This window comes from Camarhynchus parvulus, chromosome 1A (genome assembly GCF_901933205.1).
Source record: "Camarhynchus parvulus chromosome 1A, STF_HiC, whole genome shotgun sequence".
Taxonomy (NCBI): Eukaryota; Metazoa; Chordata; class Aves; order Passeriformes; family Thraupidae; genus Camarhynchus; species Camarhynchus parvulus.
Genome location: NC_044586.1, coordinates 13,099,363 through 13,121,183, shown reverse-complemented (window position 1 = coordinate 13,121,183; position 21,821 = coordinate 13,099,363). Strand labels below are relative to the sequence as shown.

Below are 21,821 nucleotides of genomic sequence, written 5' to 3'. Positions count from 1 at the left end.
GTGGGACAAGGGACCTGGTGGTAGCAGAGCAATTGATATGGCTTTGGCCAGCAATCTGGGCCTGCTGAGGGCACACTCTTTGTTGGATACATGCAAAAAACAAAGACCACATTTTCTACTCTTTTATTATTTTACCAAAATCGAAACTATTTAGGCTGGAAGATAATATTACCCTTTTAGAAATAAAAACTCTACTTCAAAAGAAAATGAACACCTTTTCCCTCCAGCTGAGGGCTCAGGAAATTGTCGTCAGGTCTTTGAACAGTCAGGAAAAATGTCAATGAAAGTCTGGTAGCTTTTATTTTTAAAAAGCAAGATGAACAAGCTGGGGCCTCTTTACACAGCAGGTCCAAGTTTTCTCCTTTACATATCATACCCCTCCTTAGAACAATGGATAGTTCCTCTAAGTCCTGAGCTGGGGGAAAAACTTTAAAAACTGTTGAAGGTGGGATTGAAAACTGGTCTGAAGGAATTTCCTTTCTGGGTATTAAAAACATGTAGTCATGGGGACTAAAAGCATTATTTCTTCAGAACTGATATATTTCAATCTACTGCTTCAGGTACTGAACATCTGATGAATGCAGTCAGATCCCAGCAGTACTAAAGTGGCCCTGGATCTCAGCTGGCCAGATGCTGCAGACACAGCTTGTCACAGCAGCCAGGGTTTTGGACCTCGCTCAGGATAAGGCACAGGGAGATGCAGCAGCTGCATGTCAGGCTGAGAGGCTGCATGGTAGCAACAGCTCTGTGCCTGCAAGAAATACTGCAACCTCTGTGCCAGATGCAACCAGTACTGGGCTCCTGGCATGTCCTCCTGAGGCTGTTTTGGTGAATTAGATACAAATCATTTCTGTATCAAATTAATTGTTCATCAGTCTTAAGAAGCAATTTCAGAGACCCATAAGGCCATAATTTTCATTGAAGGAATGGGTTAGGAGAGCACAGAGAGCTCAGCCCAGTGTGGCCCTGTGTGTTCTGGTGGGAATTGCCCTTGATGTGTGCAAAGGAAAGCAGGTGCTGATTCTGCCAAGGACCCATCTCCTATGGGCTGCAGCCACTTCCAATCTCTGCACGTCCTTCTGGCAGCTCTCCTCAAGGCTAAGAAAAAAAGCTGCTGTAACCTTGTCACCAATTAGTTAAAATTTGCTCTAGTCCCACTTTGAAACACAGGTTGCCAAAGGCTCTGAAGATTCCTGTTTTTTACAAAGAGCTGCAGTGAGGGGAGACATTGACCTGCTCCCACACAGCAACCCCACCTCTGGGGCTGCCTTCCCCAGCACTGCTCCTCCCTCCTCTCCTCTGAAACCCCAAATGGGAAGCTGTCCCCAGACCTGTGTATGGCTCTTGGCTCTCTCCTGAAGTCTTATAAATGAGACATTCATAAATCTGTACATTATAAATTAGGCTAATGACCTCTCCATGCAGGCTGCAATGCTTGCCCACACTAACACATATCTAAAGGCAGGAAGTGAAATTCAGACTTAAAGGAGGAAACACAGGGCCCCATCATCACAGGTAAAAGGTAAAGCCCACAGAGGCTGGATCTCTGATGAGATTATGGAGCAGACAGGCTGTCAGCAAACATCATCCCCCATTCCAGGCCCTAGGAAGCTGGAGAAGGGATGGGCATGCAGGAGCAGGGAGATGACTCAGACTGAGAGGGAGTTGGGCTCCCTGCAGAGCTGGTTGCTGGCACTGCAAATCCACACCCAGAGAGAATTCCTCATCCACCAGGAAACTGTGGACAGGTGCTGCCAAGCTCCAGATGTTTCCCATTAGCATTGGCTCAGGTGTGGGGTGGTTATAAATGGCCCAGGGCAGGGGAGAGGCTGTCTGTGGGGTATCTGGTGACTCTCTGGTGCACCCTCTGCTTTTACAGCTGTATGTAGCATGGAATTTTTTTTTCTCCCTTCTGGTTGAGAAACTTAATGTAGAAGAGAGTGAGTGGAGGCTGTGTGTGTTATTCTTTAGAATGTGTTTCCCTGTGTGATGGGAATAAGGGATGGTGTAGATCTCTTGGAAACTTACTGGCAAAGGCAGGGGCTTCTGAGTTGTGTCTGACTTATGCCAATAAGGCAGAAAGCAAAAATCTGTTTTTACATGAGCAGTAGTGGAATGGCTTTGAACCTGGTAATTCTGAGGTGCTCTTCATTAACCAATGCTGTCTAGTTACACTGATGAATGACCAAGGTTTCTGTGTGTGTGGGATTGCAGAGTGTGGTCAGCAGAACTGATGTCCTTGATGAAGCAAGGAAGAAGATAGTTTATCTGTAAATAATGCTGTTTCTGCCTCTCTAACAAAACAGGCCAGTATCAGCTCTACCTGCTCTGTTTCATGTGCTAACATGGATGACTGGGACAACAACAATGAGTTCATCCAGCGACTGGACTTTTCCAGTTGTGGTGAAGAGAGTGAAGAAAGAAGTGTAAATGAGGAGGACTCCCTGAGCTTGAGCCCCCCCAGAAGCTCAGAGTTCCAGAAATGGCAAGAGAGCAGTCCTCTGCCAAAAACCCCTCAGAGAAAGCTTAGTGAGATTTTCCTGAGCAGAACAAAAGCCTGGATGAGTCCCACCCTGAAGTCTTCCCCATCTGTGAGCAAGAGCTGGAGTAAACCTGAGACACCACTGCACATCACCTGGAAAAAGCTGCAGCTCTGTGACACCCCACACACTCCTAAGGTAATGGCAGGTCTGGGGTGCCTCTGCAGGAGAGAAATACATCTCCCTTCAAGAAGCTTGTGGTTTGGGGGAGCTTGGAGGTAGGCAGCTGCACTTGCTGCTCTGTTCAGCACATTTTTCGATGCTAATGGGTTTTGTGTTGAAAATTGGAGATGGTGTTATGGCTGGGATGTGTACTTCACCTGGCAGGAGTGGTCAGCTCCAAACAGCTTGTTGTCTGGAGCCACAGTGTTCCTTTTTGTGTGAAACAGTTGCTCAGCAAATCTGAAGAAAGTAGGGCTTTGTTCTCAGGGCAGCAAATCTCCTCTGGAAGGGGTGGCAAACCAAGGTGAGATTCTGGAGGGGAGTTAGCCTCTCTTCACCTGTGCCACTGTCCTAAAATACAACTTAGCTACTGAGCCAGTTTCTTGGGAGAATGATCCCAGCCCCTGTTTTATGTGTAACTTCTTGGAGAGAGTATAATACAGCTGCTTTTTGTCTGGGGTAAGCACAGGTGGAGGCTTGGCACCAGCTTCTCTGTTCCTAGATGATTTCTGGTGTGTGCATGGCTCCAAGCAGTCCAGGCCTGCAGTGAAGCGTGGCTGTTGCTCTTCTCTCAATGTTCCAGCTCTACTGATGGATTGTTTGCTCCTTTGCTTAAGTGGTACACAGAAGATCAGTGCTTTAATGCTTCTGAGCTTTGACTTCTGTCCTCCTCCAAAAAACTGATTGTGTGGAGAGAAGGATGATCCTCTGGCCTTATATGATTGACTGTATACTTATTTATATGATTGACTATATATTTCCTGAGGAATGGCCTGCCACTCTCTAGGGGAAAGGAGTCTAAAGGGCATCACTCCAAAAATTTCCTGCAGTGACCTTTTATAAGAAACCTCACCTTAACATAGGTGAGAAGTTGTCCTTGCTTTGGATGGAGTTAATTTTGTCCTAGTAACTGGTACTGCATTATGATTTTGGGCTTAAGGACAGTGTTGCTAAAACATGGTTGTTGCTGAGTGGTGTTTACCCAAAGTCAAGGACTTTTCAGTCTGCCATGTTCTGCCAGTGAGCAGAAGCACCTGCAGCTGTGTGGCTCCAAAGGACAGCTGCCAGGAATAAACCAGAGGAAAGTTCATACCATAGAATGTCATGCTCAACATATAAACAGAAGGAAATTAGCCAGGAGGGGCTGATTAGGGCCCAGGGATGGGCTGGACATCAGTCAGCAGGTGGTGAGCAATTGTGAATCACTTGTCTGTCTTAGGTTTTATTTCTCTTTTCATAGCACTAATAATGATTATATTTTATTTTAATCATTAAATTGTTCTTTTCTCAACCCACAGGCTTTACCTGTTTTTCTCTATTTCTGCTCCCCATCCCACTGAGGAAGGAATTGTAGTTGTGAGCAAAGGGTTCAAAGGCGGAGGGCTTAGTGGCTGGCTGGGGTTAAACTACAATAGAGGTGTATAAAAATCTTTTCCAGAGCAGATGGGCTGCAGGTAGTGAAGGCTGCTTTCAGGGTGTGCATTGTGTAGGGAATATGTTGGCTGGATGATTCAGAACATGCTGATTGTGGTTTGTCATGTTGTAGCCCATAAGCAGCAATCACATGAAATCAACCATTTATTTTCCTTTCTCTCCTGGGATAAAGGTCTTGTTTTCCAAGCATGCTGCAAAAGATGGGCTCCAAAGGGCCTAAATCTGCCTGTAGACAAATCTGTGAGTGCTGGCCTTAGAATATTTGAAAGTGATAGAAAGGATGGGAGAGCAGAGCCCTGTCTAAAACTGCAGGCAGAGCCACCAGATGTGAGTGGAGATGTGGCTCCAGGATTGTAATAGTGAGACCACTGTGGGATTGAAAAGATATGAGTGCCTTGATCTTCAACAGGGAGACCTCTGTGTTCTTAAGGGGCTTTGAACTAAAAGAAAGCACAATGTTAAATAATCCTTTAAACTGTAAACCACTCTCTTGAAGCTGAAACAAGTCAAAACCAAATGTATTTTTTAAAAGCTGATGGTTACTGAAGGAGTCAAATCAGAGTGAGTAGATTTTTGTCTTCAGCTGGTGTCTATGCTTTCTGTGGTCCAAGGTTCTGGTCTAGTGAGTGAAACACAATGGCCTGTGTTCTGTGGCAAGGTGAACTATAGAAGATCCAGAGCTTCTTTCTGAACTTAAATTTCTGAAACTCTGGTTTTTACTCATGAGGACAAATGGGTTAATTTTTTTTTTTTTTTTGCTAGTAGCCATATAAAAATATTTCTAGCCACTTCCCCTATCCTAATGCTGCTAAGTGCTGGGAGATCTGGCTGGTGTTTTAGCTCATCTCCTGACAAACCTGTCCTGACTGAACTGATGCAATGGTCCATGCCTGGCAGAACTAGGTCTTCCATGTTACTGCAACATGTGATGCAATTTCTACCTCTCTGTAGGAGGGAAAGGGGAGCAGCTGGCTCCTCTTGAGGACTGTGATTGCCAAAATGGCTCTGCAGGCATAGCCCAAGTGAGCAGGGAATAGACTATGAAAGGGCTTAAAGAATGGAATGCTTTGTGGCAAATGAAAACTGTGGGGACTAAACTAGGGACACAGGGATTTAATGATTCAGCTCTGCCAAGGAAGGGAGCTGAATTCTCCTTGAGTTACAGGAGAACAAGAATTTTATTCTGAAATAGCAACAAAAAATGTCCTGGTTTATTTGCCACTTATTTTTTCCTCTCTCAACACAGAGCCTGTTATCGAAGACAGCTTTTCCTTCATCTGCAACCAAGGTCCCGGCCAAAGGCCTCCGACACCTGAGGCTCACTCCCCGTGCTGACCCTGAGGACTCCCCCCACGCTTCTCTCGTCAACATTAACCCCTTCACGCCGGAGTCCTATCGACAAACGCTCTTCCATCCTAACGGCAAGAGGAAGGCTGCAGGAGAGCTGTAAGTGAGCTTCTCTCGGGCAGCAGACTGAAATCAGACTGCTGGAAGGGGATAAGCAATGGAGATGTTCAGTATCTGGACTGATTTGCTAACAATGAATCATCTGCTTCTGTAGTATTATTCATTGGTGTGGAGTAAATGTTAGCAGAGGTATAAAGGTAACAGAAGTATAAATAAAAATCAATCATTGCCCATGTTCACAAAGGTAAGTGGGGGATAACAGCTCTCTGTAGTGCTGTGGCTGCAGCTTCAGCAGCAATTAGGAGGCCAGGAGAATGATGCCTCTGGACAATGTCACTCTGTCCTATGGGCAGTACTGAAATCTCTTTGTGGAGGCCTCCTAAATGGGAACAAAGAACTCCCAACCTCGGACTGCAGTCTTTAAGACCTCAACTAAAAACTTGTTTATCAACTCTATAAAATACATGATTAGGCTGTGAAGCAAGGTTTGGAGGTTCATTTGGAAGATGTTTTAATTTCAAACCCAGTTGGATTGCTGCACTGAAATGATAGACCAGACTTTCCTCATCTTCTGTTATAGGAATGATCCTCATCCAGGAAGCCAGATTAAAAAGGAGCTCCCTACAAAGGTGAGTGTCTGTGCATTTTCCTCCCACAGAGTGGGTAAGATGTTTGTAAAAACTTGGTGTTTGATGAAATTTATCCTGTTATTGGAGTAGAAACCATGGCACCGTGCCAGAGGATGAATACCTATGACAGAAAAGGTCTAAGCTGAATGTTTTGCTAACATTTGTTTGCGATGACACTTGGAAAAGGTGGAATTGTTGTTTGTAACTGCAATAGCCAGGCTTATGGAAGGACAGCGGTGCCCTCTAGCCGAGGAGACTCGGATTGCAGGCAAATGGTCTCCCTGGAAAAACTACACTGCCGAGCAAATCTGCCAGCAAGCCACATCCAGGCTGCCGCAATTGTTGTTTTACCTAGAAGAAAGCCTCAAGTAACTTGTGAATTACTGGACTATTATTCTGATTGATTGCTAATGAGATTGAGTAGGTGTTATACCTATAAAATTGTGTACTAGGAGGTATTTGTACTGCCAAGCTTCCTAATATAGTGTAAAATACAGCTGCCTTATGAAATGCAGCCTGTTGGGAAGGGCTGCTGTTTCATGTGAGCCACATTCTACTGGCTGTGAGGACCAACTCTTACCTCCTCCTCTGTACCATAAACTACAGCAGTCACAGCAGTTTCTGTGGGAGCCACTGAGCAACATGAGCTGCTGTCCCTGTAAGGGATGGAGAAAAATCACTTAGACCACTCTTGTTGTTCACTTCATGCTCCAGTGCTTATCTTTTCTTTACTTGTTTTCCCTGGCAGTAGGCATCACTCTCGCAGCAGTACCAGCAGTTCCTAGATCCCTAGTGGCCATTATTGCAGCAATAATTATGTTCCAGCAGTTCTGCCAGCTTTCAACTCTTTGTGGAAAAGTGTCTCTGGGTGAGATATCAGTGGCAATACAAACAAATACACTGAGACCAGCTAATCTGCCATTAACCAACAGCTGGTGCTTCAAACCTGCAGAGCCTGAGCTGGTACAGAATGGCCTTGGCTGCAGGCAACCTCATCTGCCAGGGCAGAGCTGCTCTTGCATAGCTGGGCTCACACAGAGCCAACACACCAAGCTCCTCTCCTGAGCTCAAAACAGGCAATAGGTCTAAGGGCTTGCCAAGTTCTGTCTTTAGGCCAATACCTTGTTGTTGCTTGCTGTTCATCCCTGACTGACTCCATCAGCTGTGGGAACTGGTCTGGGTTATCAGGAGAAGGGATTTGATGGTAGCAACCCAAGGAGGCTTAGGCATATACAGCCAACTAGACTAAATTTCTCCTTAACTACCATTTCTACCTCTATGGCTAACAAGTCCTGATTATATAAAACCAACCAAAGAGCCTTGCAACGTGGCCCTAAAGTGGTCAGAAAAATCACAAGTGAAAGGTAATTTCAAGAACTGAAATGGCACTTTCAAGAACAGGCCACACACCTGCACCTATGCCTGGATGAACACCCAGAACGGGAGAGGGAGCAATGTGGGTGCTCAGTGACAGCAAGTGTTACACACCTCTGAAACAATGACAGCTATTGAGTCTTTCAGCTTCTGTTTGCCTTTGCTGTTTTTGCCATTTTGCAGAGATACACTCTGAAGGCGAGCAATATGGTTTCCCGCTACAAGAAGGAGTTCCTGGAACTAGAAAAAATTGGTGTGGGGGAATTTGGCTCTGTCTACAAGTGCATCAAACGCCTTGATGGATGTGTTTATGCCATCAAACGCTCCAAAAGGCCTCTGGCAGGATCCTCAGATGAGTGAGTGTGCTTGCTGGAATCTGCCAGTTGAAATAATGGGCATGTTCTTGAGAGGCGTGATGGGAAGGAGGGAGTGTGGATCTGAAAGTATCTGATGGGTGGCATGAGCAAGAATTGGCTACTGCTGCACACAAGTAACAGCTGGGAGAGTGGGGGAAGACACCACTACACATCTATTGGATGTAAATGTCTAGGGAAGGAAAAAGTCACATGCACTGCAAAGTGGGAGGATGGAATACCTGAACACCTTGGGTCCATCCAGACAGTTTCTTTACAATAACTGCCGAGAAGTTTATTTGACAGACATACTGCTGTCCCTGCCTTGCTGCATGGCCAGCACTACTCTTATCTGTATTGACCAGCTTGTGGTGTCCTGTAGCTAAAGCAAAGTCTTTGAAGCTGCTGCTGCCTTTGCCTCTTTAACAAAAGACTTGCTCAGCAATTATTTTCTTTAACAGCTGCTCAGGACATTTGAGCAAGGGCAGGTTTTGCCTCAGCAGCTGGGAGAGCCAGTCTGTCTGTCAAAACCTGAGAGAAAGGGGGAACAGAGGGGTTCAGGACTTTGAGGCTGCAAAGCAGGGCTCCTCTCCTGGAGCCAAGCAGCCTCTGGCACCTCAGCTTTTTCCCTGTGTGCCCCCTAGGCAGCTGGCACTGCGGGAGGTGTATGCCCACGCCGTGCTGGGGCACCACCCCCATGTCGTGCGCTACTACTCGGCCTGGGCGGAGGACGATCACATGATAATCCAGAATGAGCACTGCAATGGTAAGGGTGCACTGTGCTCAAGGCTGACATCCCAGCATGGGCAAAGTTCCCTTCTTTTGTACTTAAATGTGGGTGTTTTGGCTTACAAGAAAGCAAGCTGCCCTGGGGCTGCATTTCTGTGGAGAATCCAGTAAGGGCACATAATATTTAGGTGAAGCTCTGAGTGGTGCTAATGTTTTAGAAGCAGTGAAATGTTGTATTTCTGGGATTTGAAAGCTGTTTCTCTGTTTTGGCTGGCCTGGAAAAGCATTCCCCATTCTGATGCTTAGGGTTGTGCTGGGACTGTCCAGGTAACACCTGATATGAGTGACCCAAGAGCTGCTGACTTAAGACCCATGTATCTTGGCAAAATCTCCTCTTAATGAGGGCGGATAGTGACTGGTGGATGAAGGCTCCTTGCATCCTGACTACAAAAAAGAGGTTTATAGCTGCAGAGGAATAGAGTAAATGCTGAGGCAAAGTATAAACGGGGTGCTGCAGGCAGGGTGGTAAACTCCTACTGAAGTTTGCCCTTGGCAATACCACTGCTTGAGAGGAATTGGAAAAGATGCCTTTAGCTACCAGAGTTGCTGAAAGCAAATATGTAATATTCATCTCTTGACTGCAACTGTAGTCTTGGGGCTTAATGAAGAATGGCGACAGCTGTTTGGAGTATTACTCTAAAATCTGGTGGAGGCAACCACAAAAAGTGGTGCCCATTGCTGCAGCATCAGTGTATTGCTTGTGTTCTGGTGGCTGAACATCTGAGGCCAAAGCAGAGGTGGTCAAAAGTAAGCTGATGGAGACAGAGGCTATGATATCTTCTAGCTCTGAAATATCCATAATGTTTCAATGGAGACCCACAAAACTGTGTTGAATGTTAATGCTTTTCAGTCAAAAATCTGCTAGTGGGAACTTAATTTCCTTGTTCCACCACTCCTACACCTGCTTTCTGCATCTCAGCACAGCAGAAGAAAATTAATTTTTCTGTTGTTCACTTGCAGCAGCACCAGCATCCTTGCAAGGTCAGCCCTCCTGGCAGGATGTAGAGCTGTAGGCTGGAGTAGAACTGCAGTTGGCCATCCTTGTTGAGCAGCAGGCTGGGCATTCCAGGGCAGTGGGAAGGCTGAAGCCAAGTGGTGATGTCCAAGTTTGCTCATTAGAGCACACAGAGCTGCTGGGGTTGGGGTTTGTCACTAGCAAGCCTCCAAGTATTCTGGGCAGCTAAACTGTCTCAAACATGCTGTTCCATGAAGCCTCTGTCAGGTCTCAGACTGACTGTCTTCCCCCAGGTGGGAGTCTCCAAGATGCGCTGCTGGAAAATGCAAAGCTTGGGCAGTATTTCCCAGAAGGAGAGCTGAAGGAAATATTGCTGCAAGTCTCCATGGGACTAAAATACATCCACAACTCTGGCCTTGTGCACCTGGATATCAAACCTAGTAAGTAGAGTGCCCTTCTCCTTTGTGGAGAGTTTTCCTAGTGAATGCTCAGGGGTAGGACCTGTAATAAATCCTTCTGAGTGGACTGATTGTAGTGCTCCAAAGAAAAGAGGACCTTGCCATTGTCTTGTGTATGGTGTTTTGGTTTTTTAATTTTTGTTTTGATTTATCCCACTACTGCTGCTCTAAAGTTGAGCTTTTTCTGATAGTTGGCAGCATTTTACTCCTGTCTCATGACTATTGCAATCCTAGCTCATGGGAATCACCTTCATAGTGATGGAGCAAGTAGGGCTGCCAGGGAAGATGGGCACTTCCTTATTTACTGCTGTCTTGTTGCACAACACTTGTCTTTTGTGTGTTTAGCTACCTTAGGGGCATAAGTTCCTGCAAAAATGGTAACAAGGTTTCCTCTTTGCAGGATGGTCACCTCCAGGGCAATGCTTCCCCTCTGTCACAGAGTTAATATTCTTAGAGAGGAACTCCTTTTTCCTGCTGAAATTATACTTCTCCCATAGAGGGCAGAGGGAGGGGAAAGCTGATTTCACTGGGATATTTTATGCACAAAACTGTCTTATGCCAGCTCTGTGGCTGAATGTGAGCTGGGCAGAAAGCTGACTCCTGGGTGGGAAGCAAGTGCATAATTTCTCTGGCTGCAAAGCTTAACTGCTTTGACAGGTGGGATTTTGACAAAGTTGTCAAGGCTGCTGCAGCCTGACTGCTAGTATCATCTTATTGCTAAACTTCTCTGTCTTGCAGGTAATATCTTTATCTGTCACAAGCTGGCAGTTTCAGGCCCTGCTGGGCAGGAGGAGAGTGACAGTGAAGATGAGTTCTCTCCTGGTGTGGTGTATAAGATTGGTAGGTTTTAGCCTACTTTGCAGCTGGCCTAAGATTAGGACTGCCCATTACTGCCTGAGACTGCTGTGTCCTCCGGCTGAAGAGACTTGCACACAGAACTGATAGGATAGTCATGAATGCCCCAATTACTCACCAGAATTAATTCCTCCAAGAAGACAAGTCACAGAAAATTCATGTGCTTGTTTCCAAGTGCAGATTCCAGGGTTAGGAGCAGACTTGCTCTCTTACTCAGTATTTCTCTGTTGGTGCCTGTAAAATGCAGGCTTTTATTGGAGAATGACTTCAGTTTGCTTCATTACATTTCAGCTGCTTGTTCCTTGTCTCAGGTGACCTTGGACATGTGACATCAATAACAAACCCTCAGGTGGAGGAAGGAGACAGACGGTTTTTGGCCAATGAAATTTTGCAAGAGGTAAAACTGCTAGAGCAGGGCAGTGGGGGAGAACAGGGGGGAGAGCAAGTAGGGAGAGATCAACTGTGGAGCAGTCATTAGTCTGACTTCCTCACTTATCTCCTCTTTCATCTGTCTGGTCTGGCTGTGAAATCTGTGAAATTAGCACTCTATCATGAACAATAGTGGTGTGGGTCTTATCATGTAAATACTTAATATGTAAATACTTCATAAGTAGCTATTATTGCATTATTGCATCTATTCCCCTTGAGGGATCAGTGAGACAAAACCTTTATCAGTTTAAAGACATTTGATTTGCATATCCAGCTGAGATGAAACTACTGGATGTGATTATTGAGGAATATATTTACCCAGACAGATGCCTTGTAAAACAAACATTGAACAGTGGCGAGAAAGGGGAGGCACAACACACCCCTTACACTGACTGCAGATTTGAAGGGAATCAGAATTGAACAATCAGCTTGGATGTGTTATTCAGTTCAGGTATTTAAGGGACAATATCTGTGCTGCAAGTGGATTTAGGAACTGTTGGGCCAATGAATCAGATGCAGCCTTCAGTGTGAGTTGGGCATGGGTAGCTTACTGCCTTGTGGTGGAGGCTGGAGGTACACACGTGTTAGGCCATTCTCTGGAGTTACTGCAGTGATCCCAACATGCCCTGCAAGGTCCTTATGGCTGCCTGAGATCCAGTGTGCTGTTGGTTAGTGGCACTGCCTGCTGCCAGTGTTTTCATCCTGAAGAGCAGAAAACAGCTCACTGAAGGCAGTGCTACATACACACGTTTGCTTGGCTGTTTGTTTTTGGGCTCATTCCCCAACTCACCTTTGCTTAGTGCAGCAAGATGTTCCTTTCTAACACCTTTCCTTCTCTCTGCAGCAATACTGCTACCTGCCCAAGGCAGACATCTTTGCCCTGGCACTCACGGTGGCTCTGGCAGCCGGGACAGCGCCGCTGCCCCACAATGGGCCCCTGTGGCACCACATCCGCAAAGGCAACCTCCCACCCATCCCCCAGAAGCTTCCCCACCGTTTCCTTGAGCTCCTCAAGGTGAGGCAGTAGTCTTGACAGGATGGTGGCTTTTGCAGCTGGCATGTGGTAGGAGTGTTAAGCTCTGAACTCCTTTGCCTTCTAGCTCATGATCCACCCTGACCCAGCACAAAGACCTTCTGCCACGGCTCTCACCAAGCACCCTGTTCTCCGTCCTTCCTGTGGAAAAGCTGTGCAGCTCCAGGAGCAGCTCAATATGGAGAAGTGCAAGACTGCCATGCTGGAGAGGTAGGGCTGGCTTGGGCATGAAGGGGAGAAGGTGTGGGCACAACCATGCTGGTCACCAGCTTTGAATGGAGGGTAGTAGTGCTGGGAGAATGCACGTGCAGAAATCCCCAGCCAGTTCCTGTACCTGGAGCTGGGGGATGATGGGGATGTAAAACAGGGACTTGCAGTGCCCAGGCAGCAGCCGTGCTTCAGCTCTGGCTTGGAGGAGCTGGCTGAGTTATAACAGTGAACTTGTGCACTTCCTGCAACCACTGGTGGAGCAAAATGCTGATCCAACTGCAGCCAGTGGGCAGGTGAGGAATTGATAATGCCCTGAGATAGTGGGCTAAGCATAGAAGGAAGAAAAATATCAGGTGGTGGCAGATTTCCCTTGTTCCCTCTTGCTGCTGTTGGCAGCAGTGTTTTGGGGTGCTGGGATCTATCTAAGAACTGCCCCACAACCCCCCTAAGTGCAGTGCTCAGCTGAGGAGGAGGTTTTCTGTGTAGACAGAAGAGTGAATGCTCTGGAAGAACAGCAAGTACCAGAAAGGGATGAAAGGCAATGGAAAAGAAGCATCTGCCTTTATTTAGGTATTATATATTTATGAGATGACATTGATCTAAGTTTCAGCACTCACAACTATCTGACATAATGGGAGAAAATCTGAGCCAGGTGTTCCCCATACTGGTGCCAGTGTGTTGCTGACCCAATACATAGTTTTCTTCCGGTAAATCTTCAGAGCTCCTACCTTTTCAAACAGGAACTCTAGAGACAGCTACAGTAATCTTCATGTTACCCTCTGGGCTGAGAAGCTGCCCCTTTCCAGCAGTGCTGGAGTATTACAGTAACCCTCTTGTGCAAGATTGTTCATAGTTTGCTTCTCTAGCTGCTGGGGATTCATGCCCATGACATGACATGGTTTTCTTCCTTTCCTCTTCCCCCGTCTCCCCCCTGCAGGGAACTTAAAGCAGCTCGCCTTGCCCAGAGCCTCATGAAGGACCAAGCCTTAGGAAGTGCCAAGTTACAAGAGTCTGAAACCTCTTCTAAGCAGAAAAGCAAGCGTCTGGTGGGAGGGAAGAGCTGTCGCTCCTTTAGCTTTACTCTGGGTTTTTGAATTTGTGTTGTCCAAAGACTGCTGAATGGCCCTGTGAAAGCAGAGGGTCTGCACAGACCAATGCCCCATATTCTCTCCCTGTTTGTGTTTTGGTTTTTTTCTTTTTGTTGTTCCCCTCTTAGTGATGATGAGATGTAGGCTGAGAAAAGAATGACTGACTTACAAGTGTTGGATAATGGGATTTAAGGTTGTCCTCAGTATTTTACCTGTTTAATTTTTTTTGTAATTAGCCTTGCTATGGACTCAGTGTAACTCTGCCGTGACAAAAGCATTACATTTTCTCTACTCACTTCCCTCTTTCTTGAGTTGGGCCCTGTTATTGGTGATTTTGTGGTCTTCAATGCTTGGGCTGATTATATTTTTAGAGGGGTGATAATGGCTGTACAGGAAGACAGCATCTACAGCTGGTCCCTTCTAGGAGCAAGCAGGCAGAGACTACAGCAGCCAGTTTTAGCTGCACATCAGGAGCCAGGCTGGTTACACACAGCTGTCCTGGGGGGCTCAGGGTGCAGCTGGAGTGGTGTTTCACTGAGGGGGGACACAGTCATAGGAAATACTTTGAGTTAAGAAGCGGGAGTTGAAGAAAAACATTCTTTCAAATTTTTGTAACTGGGTGTGCTCTAACAGACTAGTTAGTCGCTGATGCCCAACTCGTTTTCTGTCAGTCGGGGAGGATTCCTTGTTCACCTGGGGGACACATCTGCGGTGTGTTGGTAGCTGGGTCTGTCTGTACCCAATTCCCCTTCAGTACCTCGCACGCGGTGCAGCTGCCTGCCTGTGAACTGCAGCCTTTCAGCAAAGATGAGGGCGATTAGAAAGGGCTTTTTCAGCTTTTTGGAGTTGCCCATGTTGATGGTTGTATGTGTTTCGTACTTGAGACCTCATACACCCTTCCCCCTCTCCCCGCTGAATGTAACTTTGGGGGTCCTTGTCGCTTGTTTGTGTTGGACCGAGCGCTGCACTGCTATGAAGGGAGCGCTTGATAACGCGCTCCTTTCCAGCTTTTACTGGTTTGTTTTACGATGTTGCACATGCTGGCTTTTAACTGTTCGATCCTATCGTTTCGTGCGAATAAAGGTTTTATCGTTTTTTAACCGATGATGGAGTGATGGAATTTTGTTGGTTATTTTTTTTTTTCCCTCCTCGACCTCGGAGTCCCCCGGGAGCTGGGGGTGCAGGCGCTGCCCGGCTCTCAGTCGCGTTTCCGCCCGGAACCCGCGGCCCGGCCCTTTCCTGTTCCGGGCGGGTGCAGCGCGGCGGCGGGAGAGGCGCGGAGGGCGCGGGGTCGGGGCTCCGTGGGGCGCTGCTTCAGCCCTGCTTTTCCCTCCAGGTGCAGGCCCGGCGGCAGCATGTGGCGGCGACCGGCGTGGCAGGTAGGGCCGTGCGGGGCCGTGCGGGCCCGGTGCCCTCGGGGCGGCGGGGGGGCAGCGGGTCCAGCCTCTGTGCCCCGCCGGGAGGCTGGCGCGGCTCTCCGGACACGGAACGGCGCTCCGGGAAGGGGAGGGGCGGACAGAGCCGAGCGCCCGGAGCCCTCGGCCGGCCGTGCTCGCTGGGCCGGGACCCCGGCGCTGGGTCTGCCCTTGGGGAGAAACAGTGTGAGCTCTGGAACCACCTGTTCGGGGAAATGAGCCATTTTTCCAATTCCTGCACGTGGATCTCTAGCAAAAGTCTTTCTGGGCTCCCCCCCTTCTTCTTGGATGGAGTATTTGCTAGAATAATGGCAGTTCCTGTACAGCTTTCCCATTTGCAGTACTAAGAATTTTGTGTACTCGACTTGCCTTGGGAACAAGGGTGTCAGTGCATCCACTGTTCATCCCAGTGGATGGATGTACTTTTTGGAGCAGAACCATCAGACCTGTTTGTTTCCAAAGACTAAAGCTCAAACAAGTAAACCCCCACTCTCCTACAAACCTCCTCCCCTCTTATTTACATATTACAGAAAAACAGTCATTACTGCATGTCTCAAAAATAACTGCTGGAGGTGTACCTTTGGGCCACGCTTTTTTCTAGGCACTCTTTAACTGTGATTTAACCAGATGTTCTTTAAATAATCTTACTAGTTTCATTTGGCTGAACAGATTTCTTTCCTCAGGTCCCCCATTAGTTACCTGCCAAAGAACATACTTGCAGAGCTTTTGCAAGTTCTCAGAAAATGAGCTGTGAAGGCTTGGGAATGCTGTTCCTAGTTTGTGTCTTGGAAACTCACATTTCTCTGTTCCTTCAGGTGCTCCGCCAGTTTGTAAGACATGACTCTGATACGGTTAACTCACTGGTACTTGAGAGATGTAAGTACCTCCTGAGATGCAATTTAGTTGTTAGTCATTGTGTTTATCTCAGTTGTAGGACATCTGAAATAGGGCAGGAGAGAAGCAGTAGGAATGGTGGCTCCTCAGAATGTGTTGTTTCAAGTACATGGAGTCTTGAGTGGCTTCCTGTCTGGTCTCTCTCAGCTGAATCAGCATTTTAGGGGGAAAAGAAGAAAACCCTGACCAAGACTACCACCTGTGTAGGGCAGATAGTTATGCTTTATCTGTGGCAGTGGTTTGGCTCTGCTTTTGTATGGTTTCTGAACCTGCCTTCAGGGGTCTTGTGTGCTTGTTCCTCAGACTCCTGGGGCCCTTGTGTGTGTGCTGCTGCCCCAGGTTTATACTTCAGCCTTTACTATTCACTTGACACACTCATTGTGCACAAGGGATACTTCCCTGACCTCTTCCAGTTGTCCTTGAACATGGAGAAGGGATAGACTGTGCCTGCCTAGGCCTGGTAATGGTGTAAAAACTGACTCTCTTTCAGAGGATGGAGTACAGTAATGCAACTTTGTTTCAAAGGTACTGCTGTGCACTGTGTTTTATATTATGAAACAAAAGTCACATAAATGCAGTTTAGTATCAAGTGGTACATGGATGTATCTGCAAAATAGATGGAACAGAAAGAATAAGGAACCTTTGGCTTTTTAAATCAGTTATTTCACAGTGATAATGACAGTACAGACACAGTCAACCATCTGCTGGGCCCTGAAAAAGCCACATGTCACAAGAGTGCTCAGGAGGTGCAGAAAGTTGTAATCCTGGCCCTTGAGAAAAGCTGCTGACTGAGGGCTTGCCATGTTTAGAAGCGTCATAATTCACCTGTGTGTTTGGTCTCTCTTGTTTCAGCCATGAATCGTGTTCAGCTGCTTGGTCGGGTTGGACAGGACCCTATCATGAGGCAAGTGGAAGGAAAAAATCCTGTTACCATATTTTCCCTTGCAACCAATGAGATGTGGCGGACAGGAGATAGTGAAGTGGGCCAGGGAGGTGAGTCTGCACAGCAACGTGTCCCAGGTCACGGCTGCAGGGCCAGCAGCAGCACACTGGCAAATCTCTGGGGTGCAGGAAGGCTCCTTTGAGCGCAGCAGAGATGCTGGGGCATTTGTGTGTCTCACTGATGCCCAGCAGCATATACTGAAGAGAGATCTGCTGTTGGCCTTCCTCAGGGGGAGAGGAGAGTGTGTTGAGTGGGCAGTTTGTCAGTGGTGGGGGTGTGTTGGAGGCATAGCAGGTTCTGTACTCTTACTTGTATTTCAGGATAAGAAAAATAAAGAAAAGATAATTTTCTCATTGATTCTGTCATCAGTTTGCATCTGCAGATGTCTCATTCTCAAGTTCTATTCAGTGTGGAGTGTCTGAGGGGGGAAAAATTAATAGCATGAGCACTGTCTTACAGAAAAAATAATGTCTTGGTTTGAACTGTGCTTCTGCACAAGAATTTTTTTGAATATGGGCGAGTGGAACATTTCATTCTGGAGTCAAGTGGGAGATGGAGTGCTAATAAACTTCTGTTTTCAAATCACTTCTCATAATTTGAGAATATAAATGAGTTGAAATTAATTTCTGAGTCTTATATCATAAAGAGGATTTTGCATCCAGCTCTGTTACTTCTGTGTACCTTAGGTGATGTCAGTCAGAAGACAACATGGCACAGGATCTCTGTCTTCAGACCTGGCCTCAGGGATGTCACCTATCAGTATGTGAGGAAGGGGTAAGTGAACAACAAATGTGGGTGAGGATTTAGTGCCTTAATTATGGATTACTGTAATAATTATGGTGACCAGGAATTGTAGTAAGATACAGGTGGCATAAAACAAGTTAGCAGAGCAACTACAAACAGCTGATACAAAGCCTGTGTACTTAGATTCAGATTCTGTATTCAGCCTTTTCATCAGGAAGTGTAGTGTTAAGACAAACAGTCGTGGGCTCCAAGTGAAAGAAGGAAAATTCAGGTTGGATATATGGATGTAAACATTACTGTCAAGGTAGTAAGGTCCTGGCACAGGTTGCCCAGAGAAGCTGTGGATGCCCCATCCCTGCAAGTGTTCAAAGTCAGGCTGGATGGGGCTTTGAGCAGCCTGATCTAGTGGATGGTATTCCTGCCCATGGCAGGGGTTGGGAATATGTGGTCTTTAGGATCCCATTTTAACCCAAACCATTCTCTGATTACAGAGTGGAAAACAGCAGCACAGTTCTCTGACCAAAATCAAATTCTTGTTTTTTTTTCAGCTCTCGAATCTTTGTTGAAGGGAAGATAGATTATGGTGAATATACAGATAAGAACAATGTGAGGCGACAGGCCACAACAATTATAGCAGGTAAGGAGTGAAGCACCAAGGTGCCCCTTGCCCTTTTAAAATTAAAAGAGAGTGGAGGACCTCTGAAATGCAGCTTGATTTGTCTTCATCCTCAGTATCCACACTCAGGGATTTAGAGAGAATGGATAGTGTGTACCAGCAGATTTCCTCTGGCACTGCTTGTGAACACACAGAAAATGAAAGTATCCAGTTGCAAACTGTTGGTGCCATCTGCTTACCCCATAGAATGGGTAAGGAGTAGACTTGTGCCTTGGGACATGACAAAACTAGGAAACTCAACTTTTTCCTTGAGCCTTTAAATAGCCAGAGCATCCTGCAGCATCTTTATTATGAATAGAGCTGCTCCTGTGTTGCTTTTGAATGAGGGATAAATTAATTGGGTAGTAGAGCAAATATTTCTGTTACACAAGTATGTCTAGAAAAACTAGGACAGAGGAAGAGGAAGGGGAAAAGAAAAGGAAAAACAACAGTCATATTCCTGGATGTTTCTGCAGCCTCTTTAAAAGCTAGCAGTGCTATAAATTACTGGGAGGGAGAAGCAATTCTCTTTTTTAATTAGTATTCTCCTAATGGATTCTTGTTCAAGAGGCCCAGTCTCAAGGCACTTTAGAAATTCCTTAGGCTTGATGAAGTAGGAGCTTCCCATAGTCCTACAGGCTGTTGACATGGTATATAGTATAGTATGTAGTGCAGAGTGAACATGACAAAAGAAAAGGGAAATAAGCTGTAACTGATGGAGATTATAGTCAAAGAATTAAACCAATATTTTTAAGTGTTTTTAGTGTGTTTCACTGTTCAGCAGCTTTTCATCAGCTTTAGCACACTTGTTTCGTGGTACATATGGCCACCTTGAATTGTCTGCTTTCAGGGGAGATAGAGAAGGAACCTTGTATTGGACACTGTTTTGTTTAATCAACTATTATTTTGTTCCAAAATCCACATCTTAGCAACTTACTTTAACAAAATACCTGGGCTTTATAGTGTCAAGACTTGCAACAAGGCAAAAGAATGCTCAAGATTAATTTTTTAAATTTCTTTTCAGATAATGTGATTTTTCTGAGTGATGGCTCAGTGAGAGAAAAGGTGTGATGTCCTTAGTGCTTGGATCCAGGCCATTTCATTCCTTTAGTTTTTCTGTGCTTCATAATTCTGTAGTCACATATATTGCTGTAGTTTCTTTAAGAAATAAATAAAATATTTGTTACCTAGAGGGTACTTCTGTGTGTTTTGTTCTCCCATGTGCTTTGTCTCTGTTATGATCTTTTGGATTACTTTTTTCTTCTTAAAAGGAGAAGTATCCCAGGCATCTATATCAGTTCTTGAGCTGATGAATATATAAATGGGGAGTCACTCTTTGCATCTTCAGCCAATTTCAAACCTTCTGTCCTTTCTGCCTTAATCTCTCTCCTGTCTTGCGGGAGCCTGCCAGCCTGATCCCCTCTCACTTTTGACATCCCTCCTCTGTTCTGTAGGTGTCATTCCCTGTTTTTCCTTCTCTAAGCCAGCTGGACAGTGAGTTTAAAGCAGAACCATTGGCTTTGACTAGTGCTCAGCTGGAGATTTCTGTCACAGACCCGGAGAAGGCTTCCTGTGCATTTGCATCTGCCCCTCTGCTGGTCCTAGGTATTGTCCGTCTCCAAACCCTGCTTTAGGTCTTGTTTGCTGTGGTGTTTGGCGTAGGATGACATCAGCATTCCCATCCCGTCCCTCGTTAGGGTGCTGTGCCCGTGGTTTGCCATCAGGAGGAGCTGGAGGAGCGGCTGCCTTGGCTGTGCCTTCGGGGAGTCGCGTGGGAAACATGAAAAACATTCCGGGTCCGGGATTCGCGGTGTGGGAGTGGCCCTTGTTCCACTGCGTTTTTGTTGTCACAGTGAGAGTTACTGTATTATTGGCAAGAAGTTGCTCAACTAAAAGGTGTTTAATTCTACTACACACAAAAAACAGAAGGGGAAATTCCCACTGTAATACAACATGATGGAACAGTGAAAGAAAAATATTAGAAGCGACAATTTCCTGTCTTCAGAGCTGGTGGGATTTTGTATCTCATCTATCTCTGATCCCAGTGCAGAACACATTAATGTCTGCAGCTCTTTCCCCTACAGAACTTTGGGGGTTTTTTTATGCCCTGTGCACATTGTCTGTACTAACAAAAACTTCTATTCTTTCAATTCAGCATCTATTTCTGGTTGATGTTAAAGCTCTAACAAGTATCCCAGCCTGTCACTGGCATACTGGGGTGTCAGATGTATTGCAAAGGCTTAGCTACTTCAGTGGGTTGTTATCCACAGGAGAATGTCTTTTTAAACAGAAAAGCCTGACTTTAATTCCTTTAACTACTTGTTTAATCTAAGCCTGTTGTACTGTTGTGAGAATTGCGATGGTGCTCTTGCACAATAGTGATCCAAGTAGTTTGTGCTTGGTCCACACAAATTTTTCCTCTTTGCTAAAAGCTGGGATTTATCTTGAGCTTTCTGCTAGGAGGCCTTGAGCAGATGTGCTGAGCTTCTGTTCATTCAGTGGTCACCTTGTTTGCACTCTGCTGTGCTGGTGGAGCTCCTGGCAGTGCCTGTTTTGGTGTCTGGGAGCTGCCTTTCTCCTCCAGGCTCAGAGCAGGAGTGGCAGCAAGGATTCCCTTCACCACCACAATGGAGTGGCCAGAACTGCCAGAACTCTGCAGCTGCTGAAGGGCTTCTGCTAATCTCTGCCCCGGCTCAAACTGGAGACAGCAGAGCTAGCACAAGGTATTAGGATTAGGTGCCAGCAAGGAAAAATATTTACTCAAGAACTCTGAGTTTTCTTGCCCTTCCAGTTCTATTTAAAGTAGCTAGTACACTTTAAAGATTGCCCTGCTACAAAGACAACACACAGTGACTTTGAGCACACACTGGAAGCAGTGTGCTGAATGTTCAGCACCGCTTGGCAGTAGGGCAGGCCTTCCCAAATGGTTCTGCATTGCCCTAGTTACAGCAAAAATAACCAGTGGCAAAGGCTTGCTGTTCATCTTGTGTCTGCTCTGCCACTCTGGGGCAAAGTTAATCTGTAACTAAGTCATTTCACTTGTGAGAAAATCCTGTGTGAAATCATTCCTATAGCATCTGGTTGGTTTCAGGGGTTTTTTATGGATAGGTATTTGTTCTGTGAGGAAATGGAATGGGAATGGTATCACCTGAATGAAATACAGTGATTCTTTGTTTGTAACTAGGCAATAAGTGTTTTCCCAGTGTCCCCTGGAAAATGGCATTCTGCTTTTTCTTGTCTGTGTTAGCATCTTGTGTAAACCTGATGAGGCAAACCCTGGCTGCTTGCATCAACCAGGATATTTAGAAGCGTTTGACCTTAAGGAATTTATTTTATGTATTTATGGAGATAATTACAAAAGATAAATATGGGTGACTTCTTTTTAAAATGTCAGCATGTTCACCAAGTATTTGGAGCATTTCTGAGCAGCTCTGAGGCAGAGCTATTCTGGTCT

General features: G+C 46.1%; 2 protein-coding genes across 2 annotated transcripts; both read left to right on the top strand.

Annotated features, from left to right (window-relative positions):
- The first annotated feature begins 2,330 nt into the window (after positions 1-2,330).
- WEE2 (WEE2 oocyte meiosis inhibiting kinase) lies at positions 2,331-13,722 on the top strand. Its single transcript, XM_030960532.1, has 11 exons — positions 2,331-2,678; positions 5,383-5,582; positions 6,124-6,172; positions 7,730-7,902; positions 8,544-8,665; positions 9,937-10,083; positions 10,840-10,941; positions 11,268-11,353; positions 12,230-12,400; positions 12,486-12,628; positions 13,566-13,722. Exons 1-11 carry the CDS (start codon positions 2,346-2,348, stop codon positions 13,720-13,722), a joined length of 1,683 nt encoding a protein of 560 aa, XP_030816392.1. The 5' UTR covers positions 2,331-2,345.
- A 1,226-nt stretch (positions 13,723-14,948) lies between these two features.
- On the top strand, positions 14,949-19,559 carry SSBP1 (single stranded DNA binding protein 1). The gene is made up of 6 exons (XM_030960155.1): positions 14,949-15,095; positions 15,947-16,007; positions 16,878-17,018; positions 17,655-17,742; positions 18,261-18,349; positions 19,392-19,559. The coding sequence occupies exons 1-6, from the start codon at positions 15,072-15,074 to the stop codon at positions 19,436-19,438; spliced, it is 450 nt and encodes a 149-aa protein (XP_030816015.1). The 5' UTR covers positions 14,949-15,071; the 3' UTR covers positions 19,439-19,559.
- The last annotated feature ends 2,262 nt before the right edge of the window (positions 19,560-21,821 follow it).